The 17,226-nt window shown below is 45.2% G+C and overlaps 1 protein-coding gene across 1 annotated transcript; it reads right to left on the bottom strand.

The window, feature by feature from the left end:
- Window positions 1-255: 255 nt before the first annotated feature.
- On the bottom strand, window positions 256-16,813 carry Thnsl2 (threonine synthase like 2). The gene is made up of 8 exons (XM_035448405.1): window positions 16,591-16,813; window positions 13,220-13,414; window positions 12,124-12,276; window positions 5,723-5,953; window positions 3,320-3,468; window positions 3,092-3,217; window positions 836-987; window positions 256-481 (listed from the first exon to the last, which is right to left on the bottom strand). The coding sequence occupies exons 1-8, from the start codon at window positions 16,811-16,813 to the stop codon at window positions 256-258; spliced, it is 1,455 nt and encodes a 484-aa protein (XP_035304296.1).
- Between the last annotated feature and the right edge of the window lie 413 nt (window positions 16,814-17,226).

The raw sequence follows: 17,226 nt of genomic DNA on the forward strand, positions 1-17,226 counted from the left end.
AACTTTAAAAAAGATTTATTTTTAGTATTTTAAATTACATGTAGGTACATGTATCTGTGCACCTGAGTGCATTGCCCACAGAGGCCAGAGGTGTCAGAACTCCTACAGCTGGAGTCATACCTGGTTGTGAGCAGCCTGACTTGGGTGCTGGGAACTAATCTTGGGTTTTCTAGAAGAGCAGCAAAAGTTATTAACTACTGAGCCATCTTGTCTCAGTCAGTACTAGGACAAGACTTCAAACCAGTTCCAGCCTGGCTATTCTGAGGGGTTCACAGCACAACCTTTCCACCGCTGGGACAGGCCCTCGATGGTGTCCTTCAGCATCTGTGTCCAGTCATCTCCCCTCCGCATCGGGAGGCAGCGTGTCTCCTTGTGCTCCAGGGCTAGGATCTCTGCAGGAGTCTGAGGAGTCAGCCCGGCAGCCTGGACTGCTTCTGGGAATTTGGCTGCAGAGGCAGGGGCCAGGCAGCACCGAGAGATGCTATGAAGATGGGGCAGGACAAGAGAGAACAGGTAGAGAAGGATGGAGAAGGAGAGGATGGAGGAAGGAGGACCGGGGCAGGGTTAGGGGCAGGGTGGGGCCGAGAGCAGAGACAAAGACATGATTAGTACCTTAACTTAACCTATCTAACAAGCCTGCAAAGTTTCCCAACGAAGACCCAGCTCGGCCATCACCTCCCCTTATGACCTGGGATATAGTTCACAACTCTTCTAAGGACAGTTGTAGTTCTTGGGCACAGAACCAACATGTTCACCAACATGACTATCCTTAGTCTTGCATGCCCTGCTTGGAGAAGAACTATGCCTCCAGTGCCCCAGACCTCACTGCTGGTACCTGGACTGCCCTCTGTCAGTCTGCTGGTAATGGTAGTTCACCGCTGTGGCTGAGTGGGGGCACAGCAGGTACTGGTTCTCCTCCCAGCAGCGGCCCATGGTCTGGGTGATGGTCTCATCCGACACCGACTCGGATGTCATTGCCTGTGAAAGCTGAAGGGTCGGGGGACAGGGGTGAATGCTGGGATTGGTGACTCATAGAAGGAGGACTAGAATCTTGTTATATAGACAGCCATACCAACACCAGGAACTCAGACTGAAGACTGACCCAGCTCAGAGTAAAATCAATTTCCAGAGTTTTGAGCCAATTCCAGTTTTGAGCCTACTTAGTAGAAGCGTTCATAGAAGTTTTGGGTACATACCAATGTATTTATATCATGAATCAAATTAGCACACAGTTTTGTTCTACAGTTGGACACAACACAAGTTATGGGTGTTCAAACTACCTGTGGGGTGAAACTATCCTGTCAGTTCCCACCCCATTTAGGAGCACCTCCCCCGGGAAACCTCCTAGTACTCTCAGGCAGAGGAAGACTCCCTTCTGAGTGCTCCCTGAGCATTTGGTATACCAGGCAATTTCCTGAAGATTTTCTGCTTGCTTACAACATAGCAAACGCCCTACATGTACTCAAATGGCATCAGAGTCCAAGTGGTTCACAGATTGTTGATATGGATATTTCCTGGTTAGGGTCAGAGACAGCAACCAATATTTTCCCCCCTTCTCTTCCTCCTCATCTTCCTCCTTTCCCCAGTTCTGAGGATTGAATGCAGAGCTTAATGTGTATTAAGCATATGCTCCACTACTTAGATGCATCACTCAGTATGATAGCTGCATTTATATTTAAAGGAATTAATCAACATGGGAATGCCATGTTGATTAATAAGGATTCTCTTCAAGTGGAGGACACTGAGGCAAAATCAGACTGTGCAATCCAGAAGGAGCATATTCTAGGACTTTGCGATGATCAGAGCTGCAGTGAGGTAGCTGTTCCAGTCACCCAGTAGGGGGATGCAGAGCCAGCATTACCACTGGGTGGGAATGGGGTACAGAAGTTTAGGATATCCTGTAAAAGAAGAACCTATCACCAAGCTGTGTTCAAATAAAAGCAATGCTTTCTAACATAAATCAAACTTATTTATTAACTAAATAAAGTCTCTCTCCTACAACAGAGGGACAGAGACGAGAACAAAGGAGGGAGATAGTGTCAACAAGAGCTATAGTCTCTGTCCATACTGGAAGGGCAGAACGTCTTTGCCCTTGTTGTACAGTTGTTGCCATATTGGAAATTAATAGCAATAATAAATAAAAATATAAATAGTTATGCTATGTAATTCCAGCAATATGTAAAGTGCCTCCCATGTTTCTTTTGTCCCAAATCTCACAGCAACCATATGAGACAGGCTTTCTTGTTATCCTGGCTCTGCAGATGAAGAACCCGAGGCACTGCATTTATAAAACCAGGTTAATGTTTCACAGCTCTCCTCATTCAATCAGTGTTAACTATGAAAGTTCCTGGCTCACAGAAGATGCTCAGAAGCCAGGTGTTCCCATTCCTTGCTCAGACTTCCAACCCCTCAGTCTCTCCTGTGGCTGTATCCCTTTCTTCCTCCATGGGTTTCTGTAGGAGGCATGGAGGTCTTCACGTTCACAGATAAGCATTCTGGGGTTTCCCTAGTGCTTATCTGTGAACGTGAAGACCTCCATGCCTCCTACAGAAACCCATGGAGGAAGAAAGGTAGGGAAACCCCAGAATGTTAAGCACACAGGGTTGTTCCTTTAAGGGAAGGGATGTAATCACTGTTATCCACCTAGAAGGCTGGATGTGGATGTGTTTACTACCCTGGTGACCTTTGCTCTGTGTGATGGAGACTTTCCCAGCACCAATCCTCCCCCAGACCCTTATCAGTAAATCCATAGAACCAATCTTTATGGACTTCACAAAGAGTTTTAATGTAGTCACATCTGATCTATATTTAGCTTATTTTGTTACTCAAGGAGACTTATGTATGTTTTTCTGTGTACAAGGAATTGAGTTAGTCATCACAAGAATAGTGCTCACCACATTGGGCTGTGCTTAAGAGGTCTAAAATAAACCACTAGAGGTCAGACTCTAGACGTTTGAACCTACACTGTCTACTGAGTCATGGGGAACTGAACTGCCTTCTTGCCTCTCTTAGATGGATACTCTGCTGGCTATGAAGGTTACAGAGACACCCCACCCCGCCCCACCCTCACAGGCTATGACCAGTGACCAACCTTGCTATGTAGTTCCTTGGGTAGGTGCAGACTTTGAGATCTTTCAAACTGCTCCATGAGGACTCTTGTTGCCTGGCTGTCAGAGCCAGAGAGCAACCAGAAGATCCTCTCCATGTTGTAGGGCACCTGAGTGAAGAGGCAGTGTTCTAGACAACCCTCATTCCAACTCTTACCCAGCCCCGCCCCACCAGCAGTTGGCCAGACCCGCTCTTCTCCCCACAGGCCCACCTGAATGTCCATAGCGGATGCAAGGGTTGGCTTGACAACCTCACATAGAGAGAAGTCTCCCTTCTGGACAGTCCTGTGGATAATATCATTGTGGTTCACTGCCACAACCAGGCAGATGGGCAGGCCCATCTTCTGAGCAATGCACCCAGCTTGGGACAAGACAGAAAAACAAGAGGATTTTAGGACAAAGGCAAAGAATTCTTTTTTTTTTTTTAATTGAGCTGAAATAAAAACAGACTAACTTTGGTGCTGTTTGGAAGTGAGATCAGAGAGAGATGGGAAGAGCCATAGGAGGGTGGGTGGGAGACGAGGAGGGTTATTGTGTCCAGCCTACCAGGGACTAACATACTTATAAAGTTTGTGAGTCAACCCACTGCACAAGAGGAATTGAAGGTACCAGAGGCCGAATGTCTTGCCCAAATCCTACCAAACTGAGAGTCTAGGTCTTTACATTCTACCTTGCTAATTTTGGGAGGGCGCCTAATTGCTGACACACCAGGCTAGTGACACAGTTTCTGAGGACTCTCCTATCTCTGTCATCTTGCTTCGGGAACATGGAGATTGTAGATGTGTGCAACCACATGCAATTTCATGTCTAAAGATCCAAACTCAGACTTGTGTGGTAAACACTTCACCTACTGAGTTCTCCTTCTGGGCCTTTTTGGAGCGGGAAATGTTCACAACTATCACCTTAATTTTGTAAAGCCCATTCACACTCTTGTGTCACTTGATCCTCATGGGAACCTTACAGTGTCCTTCAGTGATGAGGAAAAATGGAAGCTCAGGAGGGCCCAAAGACTGAAGGTCAAATGGGCCCTTAGGAAAACTGCCAGACAGGGATGTCCTCGGTGGGCATTGCCAATGTCTTATTTTGTGCCAGGTGCTATGGAGGGCATGGCTATAGGTAGCATGGCTATAGGTGGCATCACCAGCATGAAGGTGACATGAAAGGAAAGCACACTGGGTGTCACCCTCTGAGTAATGGGGAAAACAGCCTTCCTTGCCTAACTGCTAGTTTTCTGTCACCCGTCTTCCTGAAAGAAGTCAAGGATCTCCTGACCACTATGATGCTTTTATCATTCCACCTAATTTACCCCAGGAGCCCAGAGAAACACTAACAACATAGCCTCCTCAAGAGATGGCAAGGATGTGGACTCCAGCCTACCTGGGCTGTTGACTTGGCTCCACTACCAACCAGCTGTGAAAATGGGAAAGCTAGCTTCTCTGTGTCCAGTTCCTCATTCTAAAATGGTCAGACTAGTACAGGCAGTCCCTAGATACAGGGCTTCCACATCTGCAAACTCAACTGACCAAGAATCAAAACTCTCCAAAATAGGGTGTGGTGATACACCCTATAATCCCAGCATTTGGGAAGCTGAGGCAGGGGGATGGAGACTGGGCTATACTGAATTCAAGAGCAACCTGAGTTACATAGTGAGAACCTATCTCAAGAAAAAAAATTGTACCTTTATTAAACATGTTCAGACCCTTTCTTGCAAGTACTCCTTAGAGCACAATGGCTATTGAGATTACATTTGCATATTTTATGTTGTTCTATATCATCTAGAGGTGATTTAAAGTACTCAGGTGTACATGGGTAGGTCTTATGCAAACACCATGCCATTTTACATAAGGGACTTGAACATGTACAGATTTTGGTATCCTCGGGGTCCTAGAACCAATTGTCCACCACATCAAAAGACAGCCACACTGTCCAGTCCCATGAAATTATTAACCCATGAAAAGTACTTAGAACAACAGCACCTGGTACATAGTTAATGCTTGAAAATGTTCATTAGTATTCGGTGCCAGGCACTTTCCCTGTACAAAGCCCATGTGCACCCAGCAGTCAGGCTTGCTCCTCACAGGCCGCTCTGAACACGTGATCAGTCACTTGCCTTTTACAGCTGAGGAGCTGAGTATGAGGAACTCTTTAACAATGGTTTAGCTAGTAAGGGGCAGATCCAAGGCCAGACTCCTGATGCCAGAGTCCTTTCCACTTCACATGGCCCCGGGGGAGTGAGAACACAGTGTGCCAGGGCACAAAGCGGTGTGCCTCAGCAGGCAGTGGGCAGAGCTGGGAGTAAAGTGCAAATGGAAAGGACACTGAGCTAAGTTTGGTAGCTGAGCCTTGATTTATGTCTACTAGCAGCTGTGCAAGCAAGTACAGGCTAGGCTGCTGAAATTCCCGGGCCAAGTCCTCTGTCTCCTTCCGCTGCAGGACCCTGGGACTTTTTGTCCCCAGCCTCTGCAAGTTAGAAGAAATCTAGGGCATCCCATGTGGTTTTTTGTCCTCTTTAGAATAAAACACCACCTTCTTTTGCTCCATGTTTGTAGGCAAAAGACAGCTTGAAAGACTGGGTGCTTTCTGGAAAGCCCATTTGTATCCTAGGGTCTCCTTACCTGCAAGGTTACCCCCGGCCCCTGTTGGTACAACCACCTCCACAGGGGGCAGGGGGTGTTTGTCCAAGGAGGGCGCACACTGGAAATAAGCGAAGAAGTGGTGTGCCATCTGCACCAGGACCCGAGACCAGTTGATGGAGTTCAAGCTCATCAGGTTGTGCTTCTCGACAAAAGCCACATCAGCAAACACGGCCTTGATGGGTTCATCAAGTTCATCGCTGTTCCCTTCCACTGCCAGGGAGAGAAGAGGACAGCTCTCAGGGGCAGCAGAAGCCCCTGAAGTTACTCTGGGCCCCACCAAGGCTCTCCCAGGCTGGGCCCATCCTCTCCCATCTGGTCCAGCCTTTGCTTCCTTCATTTTCACATGGCTTGGCCTGGCTTTCCAGGCTCTGTATAAGCTCCTTGGGGAATAGAACCCAGGTCACTTGTTCTTGTGACCCTGAGTATTTGTCCTCTCTTGGGAGAGAAGAAGATATGGTCAGAACCATTTTCAATTGTCTTGTATTCTATAAAATAAGATATAAAATGTCAGCCTTCTGGGATATTGGGAAAAGAATTCCCCTTGTATTCCAAGCCTTCACTATTCCACAAAGACTAAGTCCTTCACTCTGCTAAAAGGAAGGAGGGAGTGTTTACCCAATCCAAACATGTGAGCCCTATTGGGGCTGGGGGGAATATTCACTTCTCCCCTGTGGTGAAGTGTGGGTATCCTGATCCCTGCTCCTATGTGCTAGACAAGCTTGCTTGGGAAGAACTTCTCCCTGAAGCTGAGTGTGTACACTGGTTTAATTTTGGGGGTGAATTACTGGGTAAATTGTCCACCAGTCTAACATATCAACACCCCAACTAGCTGCCTCATTAATTGCACCAGTATTAACCCTTCCCTGATATTTGTACCTGATTCTCATTTTGGATGCATACCTCAAGGTGGGCGCTGTGTGTAAAGGCTACTGGGAGAAAGTACCAGGACAGCCATTTAGGCTGTAAACCCTTTCCTCCTCATCACTGTATAGCAGCAATGAAGATGGGGGCAATCTGTAAGTCCATGTCTAAACCCCAAGCAGCCTGATCCAGTAGTGGCAGCTCCATTTCTTTGTTAAGGCCAAGGCAATCTGTGCCTGGGATGCCCATGGGGTCAGGAATTGGGTCAAAGATGGACATGTGAGTGGTCAGGTCACTGAGACTCAGAAGAACATTTGCTGGGGTGCTAGAGAAATGACCCCTGCTTTTAAGGAAGAGCTATAGGAAAAGGGAGACCTGGTTACCTCAAGTCTCCATACTATAACCTCAAGAGGAAAGAGCCTAGGATTGGGGAGGGCAGAACAGAGACAGGGGAGTACTTGGGTTTCTGGTGGTAATGCTTAGTATGAGAATCAGCCAAGTGAGAGCCTCTTCACGTCTGGACATCCCAGTTACAGAGCTGGAAACTGTTCTTTCAGATAGTCTGAGTTGGGTTTTCTGTTACTTCCAGTTTTTTAAAAAATATACTACAACCAATGAACATCTAGTGTCTACTAAATACTTGGTGCTTAGGAATCACACAATATACATGGAAGCTACCACCTTTATAAACCCAGTGGCTGGGTAGGACACTTGCCTTATGTCTTTGTTACATTTTATAAGACACTATGACCAAAGCAACTTGTAGAAGAAAGAGATTTGGGGGGCTTATAGTTTCAGAGGGTTATAGTCCATGACCATATGGCTATAGCAATGGAGACAGGCATGACTCTAGAGCAGTACTGAGAGTTTACAACCTTGTCAACAAGCGTGAGGCAGAGGAGAGAGAGAGAGAGAGAGAGAGAGAGAGAGAGAGAGAGAGAGAGAGAGAATGAACACTAACTGGGAATGGCTGTGGGCTTTTGAAACCTCAAAGCCCACTCCAGTGACACAACTCTATCAAGGCCACACCTAATCCTTCCCAAGCAGTTCTACCAACTGGGGACCAAGCACTCAAATATACAAGCCTATGGGGGCCATTCTCATTCAAGCCACCACTTGAATGGTCCCTGGTCCCCATGAGCTGTAGCTATATCATAAAGAAAAATGCATTTAGTCTAACTTCAAAAGTCCCCACAATCTATTGGTCTCAAGACTTGAAAATCCAAAGCCCAACTTTCTTCCAAGACTCAAGACACTCTTAACTGTAACACCCTGTAATCTCAAAAAATTTATATATTTCCAAAATACAATGGCACAGAATATACACCATATAAGCATGACAGCCTGACTTTGATCTCTGGTGACCATTTAAAGGTAGAAGAAAGGAAATGACTCCACAAGGCTGTCTGCTGACCTTCATGTGGTCACTGCGCCATGTGCATCCTTTTCCTCATCACACACACACAATGATGATGAGGAATTAATAAAGTTTAAACTCAGTGTTCACATGGTCCATCCCTACTCCTTGAGCTCATGAAGGGAACACACATCTTTCCTATTAGCCCCTGAATCTACACACAGCTTCTTAACAGTCAAACCAAAAGCCTCAAAGAAGGAAAAGAACATGAACATTGCTTATAAACAAACTTGATGTCTTCAAAGCCTACAGAACTTTTTCCTTGATGCACAGAACAGAAACACGTTAGCTCTAGTGATAACTATGACATGGTACATTTATTATCAACCTCACATTTGCCACTATTTCGCAGGTAGACAATGCTCTCCAGCCCCCAGGTGACAATTTCATTCATGCCCCTAGAAAAAAGTCCTCCAATATATCCTTATAAGACAGGAAAAGGACTGTAGCACAAAAAGTAATTCTCTGTTTTACTGCTAGGAAAAGACAGCCCTAGACCCATAACTAGCAAACTTGGCATGGGAGAGACATAGGGGCCTTCAGGAGCCCAAACATTGTTCATTAAAGTGTCACAATGACCATCGGAAAATGCAGCCAGATATGGGCAATTACCAAGGCTGATGTGTGGGAGTTTGCCAACAATGGGTTAGCCAAACCATGGACTTTACACTGGAATGAACACTTGCTTGCCAAAGAGCAAAGGGCCCTTTTCTCTGCACTTGTGCAAACAGACAAAGGGTATTCATGCTGCTCTCATGGTAAGACTTCTTCCCAGTATCTGAGCTCCTTGTCTACATTGGTATATTAACATCAAGTCATCCTCTATGGGGTTTGTCATACTGTTCTATTATTGTGAAGAGACTCCATGGCCAAGGCAATTTATAAAAGGAAGCATTTAAATGTACCACATTTTCTCTATCTATTCTTCAGCTGAGGGGCATCTAGGTTGTTTCCAGATTCTGGCTATTACAAATAATGCTGCGATGAACATAGTTGAACAGATGTCTTTGTTGTATGAATGTGCTTCTTTTGGGTATATGCCTAGGAGTGGAATTGCTGGATCTTGTGGTAGACCGATTTCCAAAGTGGCTGTATGAGTTGGCACTCCCACCAGCAGTGGAGGAATGTTCCCCTTTCTCCACATCCTTTCCAGAATAAACTGTCATTGGTGTTTTTGATTTTAGACATTCTGACAGGAGTAAGATGGTATCTCAGAGTTGTTTTGATTTGCATTTCCCTGATGGCTAAGGATGTTGAACACTTTCTGATGTGTTTTACAGCCATTTTAGATTCCTCTATTGAGAATTGTCTATTTAGTTCTGTACCCCACTTTTTAATTGGGTTGTTTGGTGTTTTGGAGATTAACTTCTTGAGTTCTTTGTAAATTTTGGAGATGAGCCCTCTGTTGGACGTGAAGTTGCTGAATATATTTTCCCAATCCATGGGCTGTCATTTTGCCTTGTTGACTGTGTCCTTTGCCTTACAGAAGCTTCTCAGTTTCAGGAGGTCCCATTTATTGATTGTTGATCTCAGTGTCTGTGCTACTGGTGTTATGTTCAGGATGCGGTCTCCTGTACCAATTCATTCAAGGGTATTTCCTACTTTCTCTTCTAATAAGTTTTATGTTGAGGTCTTTGATCCATTTGGACTTAATTTTTGTGCATGGCGATAGACATGGATCTATCTGCAATCTTCTACATGCCAGCATCCAGTTATGCCAACACCATTTGTTGAAGATGCTTTCTTTATTCCACTGTATAGCTTTAGCTTCTTTGTTAAAAATTTGGTGTTCGTACATGTGTGGTTTAATATCAGGGTTTTTAGCTCGATTCCATTGATCTACCTGTCTATTTTTGTGCCAATACCAACATTTACACAATGGAGTACTACTCAGCGGGGGGAAAAAAATCAATGGAATCTTGATATTTGCAGGCAAATGGATGGAACTAGAAGAAACCATTCTGAGTGAGGTAACCCAGTCACAAAAAGACAAACATGGTATGTACTCACTCATATGTGGATTTCAGACACAGAGTAAAGGATTACAATCCTACAATCCACACTGCCAGAGAAGCTATTAAACAAGGAGAACCCTAAGAGAGATATGCATAGTCCCCTGGAGAAGGGGAAAAGGGACAAGATTTCCTGAGCAAATTGGGAGCATGGGGGAGGGGAGAGGGAACTAGGAGAATGAGAAGGGGAGAAGAGGAAGGGTGAGGAAGATGTGATGGGACAGGGAGGTTGAGTTGGGGGAAGAACAGAAGAGAGCAAGATAAGAGATAATATAATAGAGGGGGACATTATAGGTTTAAAGAGAAATCAGGCACTAGGGAAATGTCTGGAGAACTACAAAGATGACACCAACTAACAATCTAAGCAACAGAGGAAAGGCTACCTTAAATGTCTTCTCCTGATAATGAGATTGACAACTAATTCATATGCAGCAGCTGGTGGAAGTGGAAGCAGACCCCCACAGCTAAACCTTGAACTGAACTGAAATCCAGTTGCTGAGAAGGAGGACTGATGAGCAAAGGGGTCCATACCAGGCTGGTGAAACCCCCAGAAACAGCTGACCAGAACAAGGGAGAGCTCTTGGTCCCCAGACTCATAGCTGGGAAACCAGCATGGCACTGATCTAGACTCCCTGAATGTGGGTGTCAGTGAGGAGACCTTGGAAATCTATGGGGCCTCTTGTAGTGGGTCAGTACTTATCCCTAGCATAGGAATGGACTTTGGGAGCCCATCCCACATGGAGGGATACTCCCTGAGCCTAGACATAAGGGGGGTGGCCTAGGCCCTATCCCAAAGGATATGACAGACTTTGAAGACCCCCTACAGAAGGCCTCACTCTCCCTGAGGAGCAGAAAGGGTATGGGATAGGTAGGGTGTTAGTTGTGGGGGGGAGGGGAGGAGGGAAGGGAGAGGAACCTGGGATTGACATGTAAAATAATCTTCTTTCTAATTAAAATAAAAAATTATTAAAAAGGAAGCATTTAATTAGGGGCTTTCTTACACAGTCAGAGGATTAGTATTGGCTTGGCCTGAGCTTCTGAAGCTTCAAAACCTATCTCCAGTAACACACCTCCTCCAACAAGGCTACATCTCCTAATCTTTCCCAAACAGTTCCACCAATTGGGGACCAAGAATTCAAACATAAGAGCTTATGGGGGCCGCAGGATTATACCAGGACCCACGTAAGTTGTAGAAGGAATTTTTTATTTTTATTTATCTATTTTTAAATTTATCTTATGTATATGGGTGTTTTGCCTGCATGTATGCCTGTATACAACGTGCATATGGTGCCCATGCAGGCCAGAAGGGGGCATCGGACCCCACTGGAACTGCTATTACAGATAGTGGTGAACTGCTATGTGGGTGGTGGGAATTGAACCCTGACCTCTAAAAGAGTAGCTAGTGCTCTTAACCCCTGAGCCATCTCTCTCCAGCCCATGTATCTATCTTTCTATCTATCTATCTATCTATCTATCTATCTATCTATCTATCGCTAGACCATTTCCTATGTATCAAGTGAATGACCAAAAAACCATGTCAGGCTACATGGCCAAAGTGTGTAAAACCCCAAGCAAGACTCCTAAAGCTACAGCTGCCATGATAAAGTCAAAGTCTTCATTATATAACTAGCTATAAAGGAATTGGTAGCAGGCAGCACCAGAAGCTTCCTATTTTGATACTTGCCCTGTTTGCATGCACAGCCTAGCAGTCTGTCCTCTAAGGAAGGGCATGGACTGCTAACACCCACTGACAGATTCTCTCAACTCGGAAACACATTTGTGCTCACAACAACTCAGTGCCCTAACACTGAACAAGTTGCTTGGCTTAATTTACAGTTCTGCATAGATGTCTACATGTGACATTGGCAAGTGGGACCTGCATGGAGGCAGCATTGATAGACCCTCTGAACCAGCTGTAATATTTCATTCAACACAGTAAGTGCAAGTCTAAAGCATATGTCAGCTAGTGTGGAAAACTGTGAAGCTGGGAATTTGCATAGAGCTAACTAAGCCAAGGCCCCTCCGTACATGACTAATCCCGCCTATGAAAACATCCAGTGAAGCCAGGACCACACGGCCCCTGCACCTACCTCCAAACACATGGACATTCTCCTTCAGCACCGTTGTCATCTGGAGTTCCTGAATCTTTGTGCAACGGCCTTTGGGCAACAAAACAATGATGTCTATATTCTTCAATCCCTGAACACTCTCAATGGCAGCACTTCCCGTGTCCCCAGAAGTTCCTAGAAAGATATGGACCCTCCTTTAGAACAAGGGGCATGGATAGAGAATGAAATTGACCGTAAAATATTGAAAGACAGGTGTTTGGTACGAAGCCCCAGGTCCTTAGACATGCTGATAAAATTCAGGACATCATTGAGTATTCTGTACATCTAAAAACATTCTGAGAAGGGATCCATAGTCTTCAGCAGACTGACAAAGAGCCTATGAGTTAATCTTGTCAACTTGATGGTTTTTAGAAGCACCATGGAAACCACCTCTGGATGTGTCTATGAGGGCATTTCCAGAAAGGTTTGACTGAAAAGAGAAGACCAACCCTGAATGTAGGTGACACTCTATGACCTGTGGTCCTGACAAAATGGAACCAAGAGAGCAAGCTGAGTACCAAGCATCCATGCTACCTGGCTCCTGACTGTTCAGACAATGTGACCAGATGCCTCAGGCTCCTGTCGCTATACCTTCCCTGCTGTGTGAACTGTACTCTCAAACTGAACTGTGAGCACCAAACTTTCCTTCTCTAAGTTGCTTTTGTCAGGTATTTTCTCACAACGATGAGAAAATCAACTAATCCAGAATCAATGGCATAAGAATAAGTTAGAAACCCTCTAAAAACTGGCTCTCAACCTTCCTAATGCTGGGACCCTTTAATACACGTCCTCATGCTGTGGTGACCCCCAACCATAAAATTATTTCATTGTTACTTCATAATTGCTATTTTGCTACTGTTATGAATTGCAATGTAAATATCTGTGTTTTCTGATGGTCCTAGGTGACCCCTGTGAAAGGATTATTTGACCTCCAAAGGAATGACAACCACAGAGGTTGAGAATTGCTGATCTAGAAGAACTGATAGCATGAACCTTGAAAGATTCAGTCAAGGGCCTCTTGTGCATGGGCACCCTCCAGCTGGGGTGCTAAAGGATCCTATCCCTTCCCAACACCCACCTACAACAATGGTGACATGCTTCTTTCTCTTCTGAAGGAAGTACTGCAGGAACTGAGCTGTGCAGGACAGGGACAGGTCCTTAAAGGCGTATGTGACCCCATGCCACAGCTCCAATATGTTCAGCCCATTCCTCAGCCTGCTCAGATGGACCACGTCTCTATGGCGGAATCTGCTGAAGGCTTGGTCAATCAGATCTGTGAGGGTAGAGATTGGACAGCAGGCGAAGGTATTAGCTCTTCAAGTTCTCTTTCTACACCTTTAAAGTATTTATCTCCCAGTGCCAGTTAAAAAAATCCCAGAAAATCTGTCTTATATGACATATTTAGAAATGGAATTGTAAAGGTCTAGAAAAATCTAGGGGACATGTATTAAACTGCTTATACATTCCTCTTTAGAACTCCCCAGAGGCTAGAATTGGCTCTAGAAAATGTAGTTTTCAGTTTGTGTGCTTCTTATTGAGTCTTTTATTTTATTTTTATTTATCTTATCTTATGTGTTTTGCCATGTATGTATATGTACCATGTGTGTGCAGTGACTGAAGAGGCCAGAAGAGGGAGTCAGATCCCCTGAAGCTAGAGTTACAGATGGCTATGAGCCACCATGTGACTTCTGGGAACTGAATCCAGGTTCTCTGGAAGAGCAGCCAGTGCTCTTAACTATTGACCCATATCTCTAGCTCATTTGAGTCTTTTTTATAAGCATGTATTTTAATAGAAGATCAAATCATAGACCAAATAAGCCAGTTTCAGCCTCCTAACTTTCTTCCCTAAAGATGGAAGTTTTGCTAGTTTGTTCTTTGTAATATTGAATCTCCTATCTGTGGTACCAGGACCTGGGCATGGCTGATATACAAACACTAAGCTTCTTGAACTTCTGTTGTGGACCACACCTGAGATTTTTATTAAAATGTGGAGTCTGGCAGGGCGGTGATGGCACACGCCTTTAATCCCAGCACTCGGGAGGCAGAGGCAGGCGGGTCTCTGTGAGTTCGAGACCAGCCTGGTCTACAAGAGCTAGTTCCAGGACAGCCTCCAAAGCCACAGAGAAACCCTGTCTCAAAAAAAAAAAAAAAAAAGTGGAGTCTGGGTCAACAGGTCTGATCTGACTTTGAAATGTCTAACTCCTGCCCAGGTGACTCCATCACTGTTGGTCACAGGAATAGTAGTCCTTCCTCCTCCCCAACTACACAACTTACCATTACTTTTGTCGACTTGACACACACCTAGACATATCTGGGAAAAGAGAATATCAACTATGATATTGCTTCCATCAGATTGGCTTGTAGGAAAGTCTGAGGGAACTTCCTTGTTTAATGACTGATATGGGAGGTGTCCCGCTCACTGGGCAGGTGGTTTAGGGGTGTATGAGGAAGGATAAACAAGCCATGGGGAGAAAGCCAGGAAGCAATGCTCCTCCATGTCTTCCCTTCAGTTCCTGCCTCTAGGTTCCTGCCCCTGACTTCCCTCAGTAATAGAGCAGGACCTGAGAGTTGTATGCCGAAAGAAACCTTTTCCTCCCCAATTTGCTTTGGTCATATTACCCTGCAGATTTTTTTCTTGCCTCTCAAAGTGTCACCTGAGAACCAACAGCTGTAGTCTTATATAGGCACTTAATAGAAGGGCAGGCTCCTCATACCCACCCTGTGATATTCGAATGATAATGGATCCATAGACTCACATATGCTTGAATGCTGTTTCTCAATTGGTGGAACTGTTCGGGAAGGATTAGGAGGTGTGGCCTTGGTGGAGAAGGTATGTCACTGGTGTGGACTGGGTTTCAAAAGTCTGTACCATTCCCAGTTAGCTCTCTCTGCTCCATGCTTGTAGATCAAGATGCAAGCTCTCAGCTTCAGTGCCATGACTGAAGCCATGCTCCCTACCATGATGGCCATGGTCTCCAACCATCCAAAACTCTAAGTTCCAAACAAACTCTTTTTTCTCTAAGTTGCCTTGATTATGGTGACTTCTTATAGCATAGAAAAATAACTAAGACACACACACACACACACACACACACACACACACACACACACACACCTATTGAATTAGAGTCTCCTTTTAAAATTGAGATCCTTGAGGGAAATTAATTGCACATTACAGCTTGACGTTGTCCCAGGACACTCAACAAGACAAAATAGTCATCTAGGTGTCCGGATGAATGAGAAAGACATTAATCAACACTCAAGAATTTGAGACTTTAAAATTCTTAATCTTGATGTAATTTAAAAAACAATACTTTTTAGTGGATCATTTGTTATTCATCTCGCTGGAGAAGAAGAGAAGAATGAAGAGTTCTGGATAGTCTAATTCTGAAATTCTAGAATCAGTAAAAATTTTCAAGGTTTGAGAAAGACAATTAGGGATTTTCTGATGTGGCTAATGCTCTTGTACACTGTAAAGATTTGTCACTCATATTGGTTTAATAAAATGCTGATTGGCCAGTAGCCAGGCAGGAGGTACAGGTGGGGCTACCAGACTAGGAGAATTCTGGGAAGAAGGCATAAAGTGAGTTACCAGACAGACACAGAGGAAGCAAGATGAGAATGCCTTACTGAGAAAAGGCACCAAGCCACGTGGCTAAACATAGATAAGAATTATGGGTTAACCACAGAAACAGTTGGCCTGAAAAAGGGAAAGCATATCGACCCCAGATGCTCTTTGGGAGGACAGTACAGGACTAATCCAGCCCCCTGATCATGGATGCCAATGGGGAGGCCCCTGCACTCCTGGGATTTTTAGACATAGAGCAAAGGTTTACCAGCCTATAATCCTCTACCCCAAGGAAACTAGAAATCATGAATGACTCCAGAGGGAGGTGGACTGGCGTTTTGCCCTGGTGGGTGGGAGGGACTTCGAGAGCCCATCCCACTTGAAGGGATTCGCTCTGTCTCTGAACACATGGGGAGGGGCCTAGGCCCAGCACAGGAAGATTTGGTAGACTTGGTGGAACCCTGGTTGGGGGCCCTACCCTGCCTGGGGAGTGGTGGGTGGATGGGGTGGGGGGTAGGTTGGAGGTGGGGGAGAAGGAATGGGGGTGAGGGGAGGGAGAGGGAGAGGGAAAGTATATGTGAAAATAAAAAAAAATAAAAAAAATAAAAAAAATAAAAAAAAAAAAAAAAAAAAAAAAAAAAAAAGAATTATGGGTTAATTAAAGGTGTAAGAGTTTGTTAGTAATAAGCCTGAGCAATAGGCCAAACAGTTTATAATTAATATAACTCTCTGAGTGTTTATTTGGGACTGGATGGCTGCAGGACCCAGTGGGAGAGAAACTTCTATCAACAATTTTCTATGGTTAGGTGATGAATTTACAACCCAGGGAGGGCATGTGTGGTGCTGAGCTGAGGCAGGAATGTTGCAGGAGGGTTCCTCACCATTTAGGTCATGTCTTGGAATGAGCTCCAGGCCAATGAAGAGGGCACACAGCTCCTTCACCAGGCTGCGATAGGAAAGTGTGCTCCAGCGACACATGGTCTCTCTGTCCAGCTGTGGGAGCTCCTCCGGCACATAGAGGCCCCCATCTGGTGCATAGCCAGAGAAGAGGGCCCCCTCAAAGTTGACCCGTGGGGCCATTCCCCGGGTGCTGGTGTACCACATGATCCTGGAAGCCTGCAGAGGGAGAGTCCCAGAGGCAGCTGGTCTTCAAGCATCCAGCACCCCACAGGCTGAAGCTGCATACACACAGTCCTCTGACCTAACCTCTGAGCCACCACTCACTGAGATATGTGTCTCAGACACAGCTATGGCATACCTCATTTGCATCTCACCTCAGCTTTGTCAAATCTTGTGCAAATTATGATCCTTCTGCTCAAAACAGGCAATTCCACTGAGCCTACTACTGGAGCAGGCCAGGAAAAGAACCACAACCCTTACCAGTGACCAAGAAAACCTTGGGATGGAGAAAGGTCATAGCAATAGCAGGTAGCTGATGTTTTTGACAGGCTTCTTTCTTAGTAGGGAAAAGACCAGAACATCTGACTGGCAAATGCTGGTGTGGATGGGGGGAAAGG

This window comes from Cricetulus griseus, chromosome 8 (assembly GCF_003668045.3).
Source record: "Cricetulus griseus strain 17A/GY chromosome 8, alternate assembly CriGri-PICRH-1.0, whole genome shotgun sequence".
Lineage (NCBI taxonomy): Eukaryota > Metazoa > Chordata > Mammalia > Rodentia > Cricetidae > Cricetulus > Cricetulus griseus.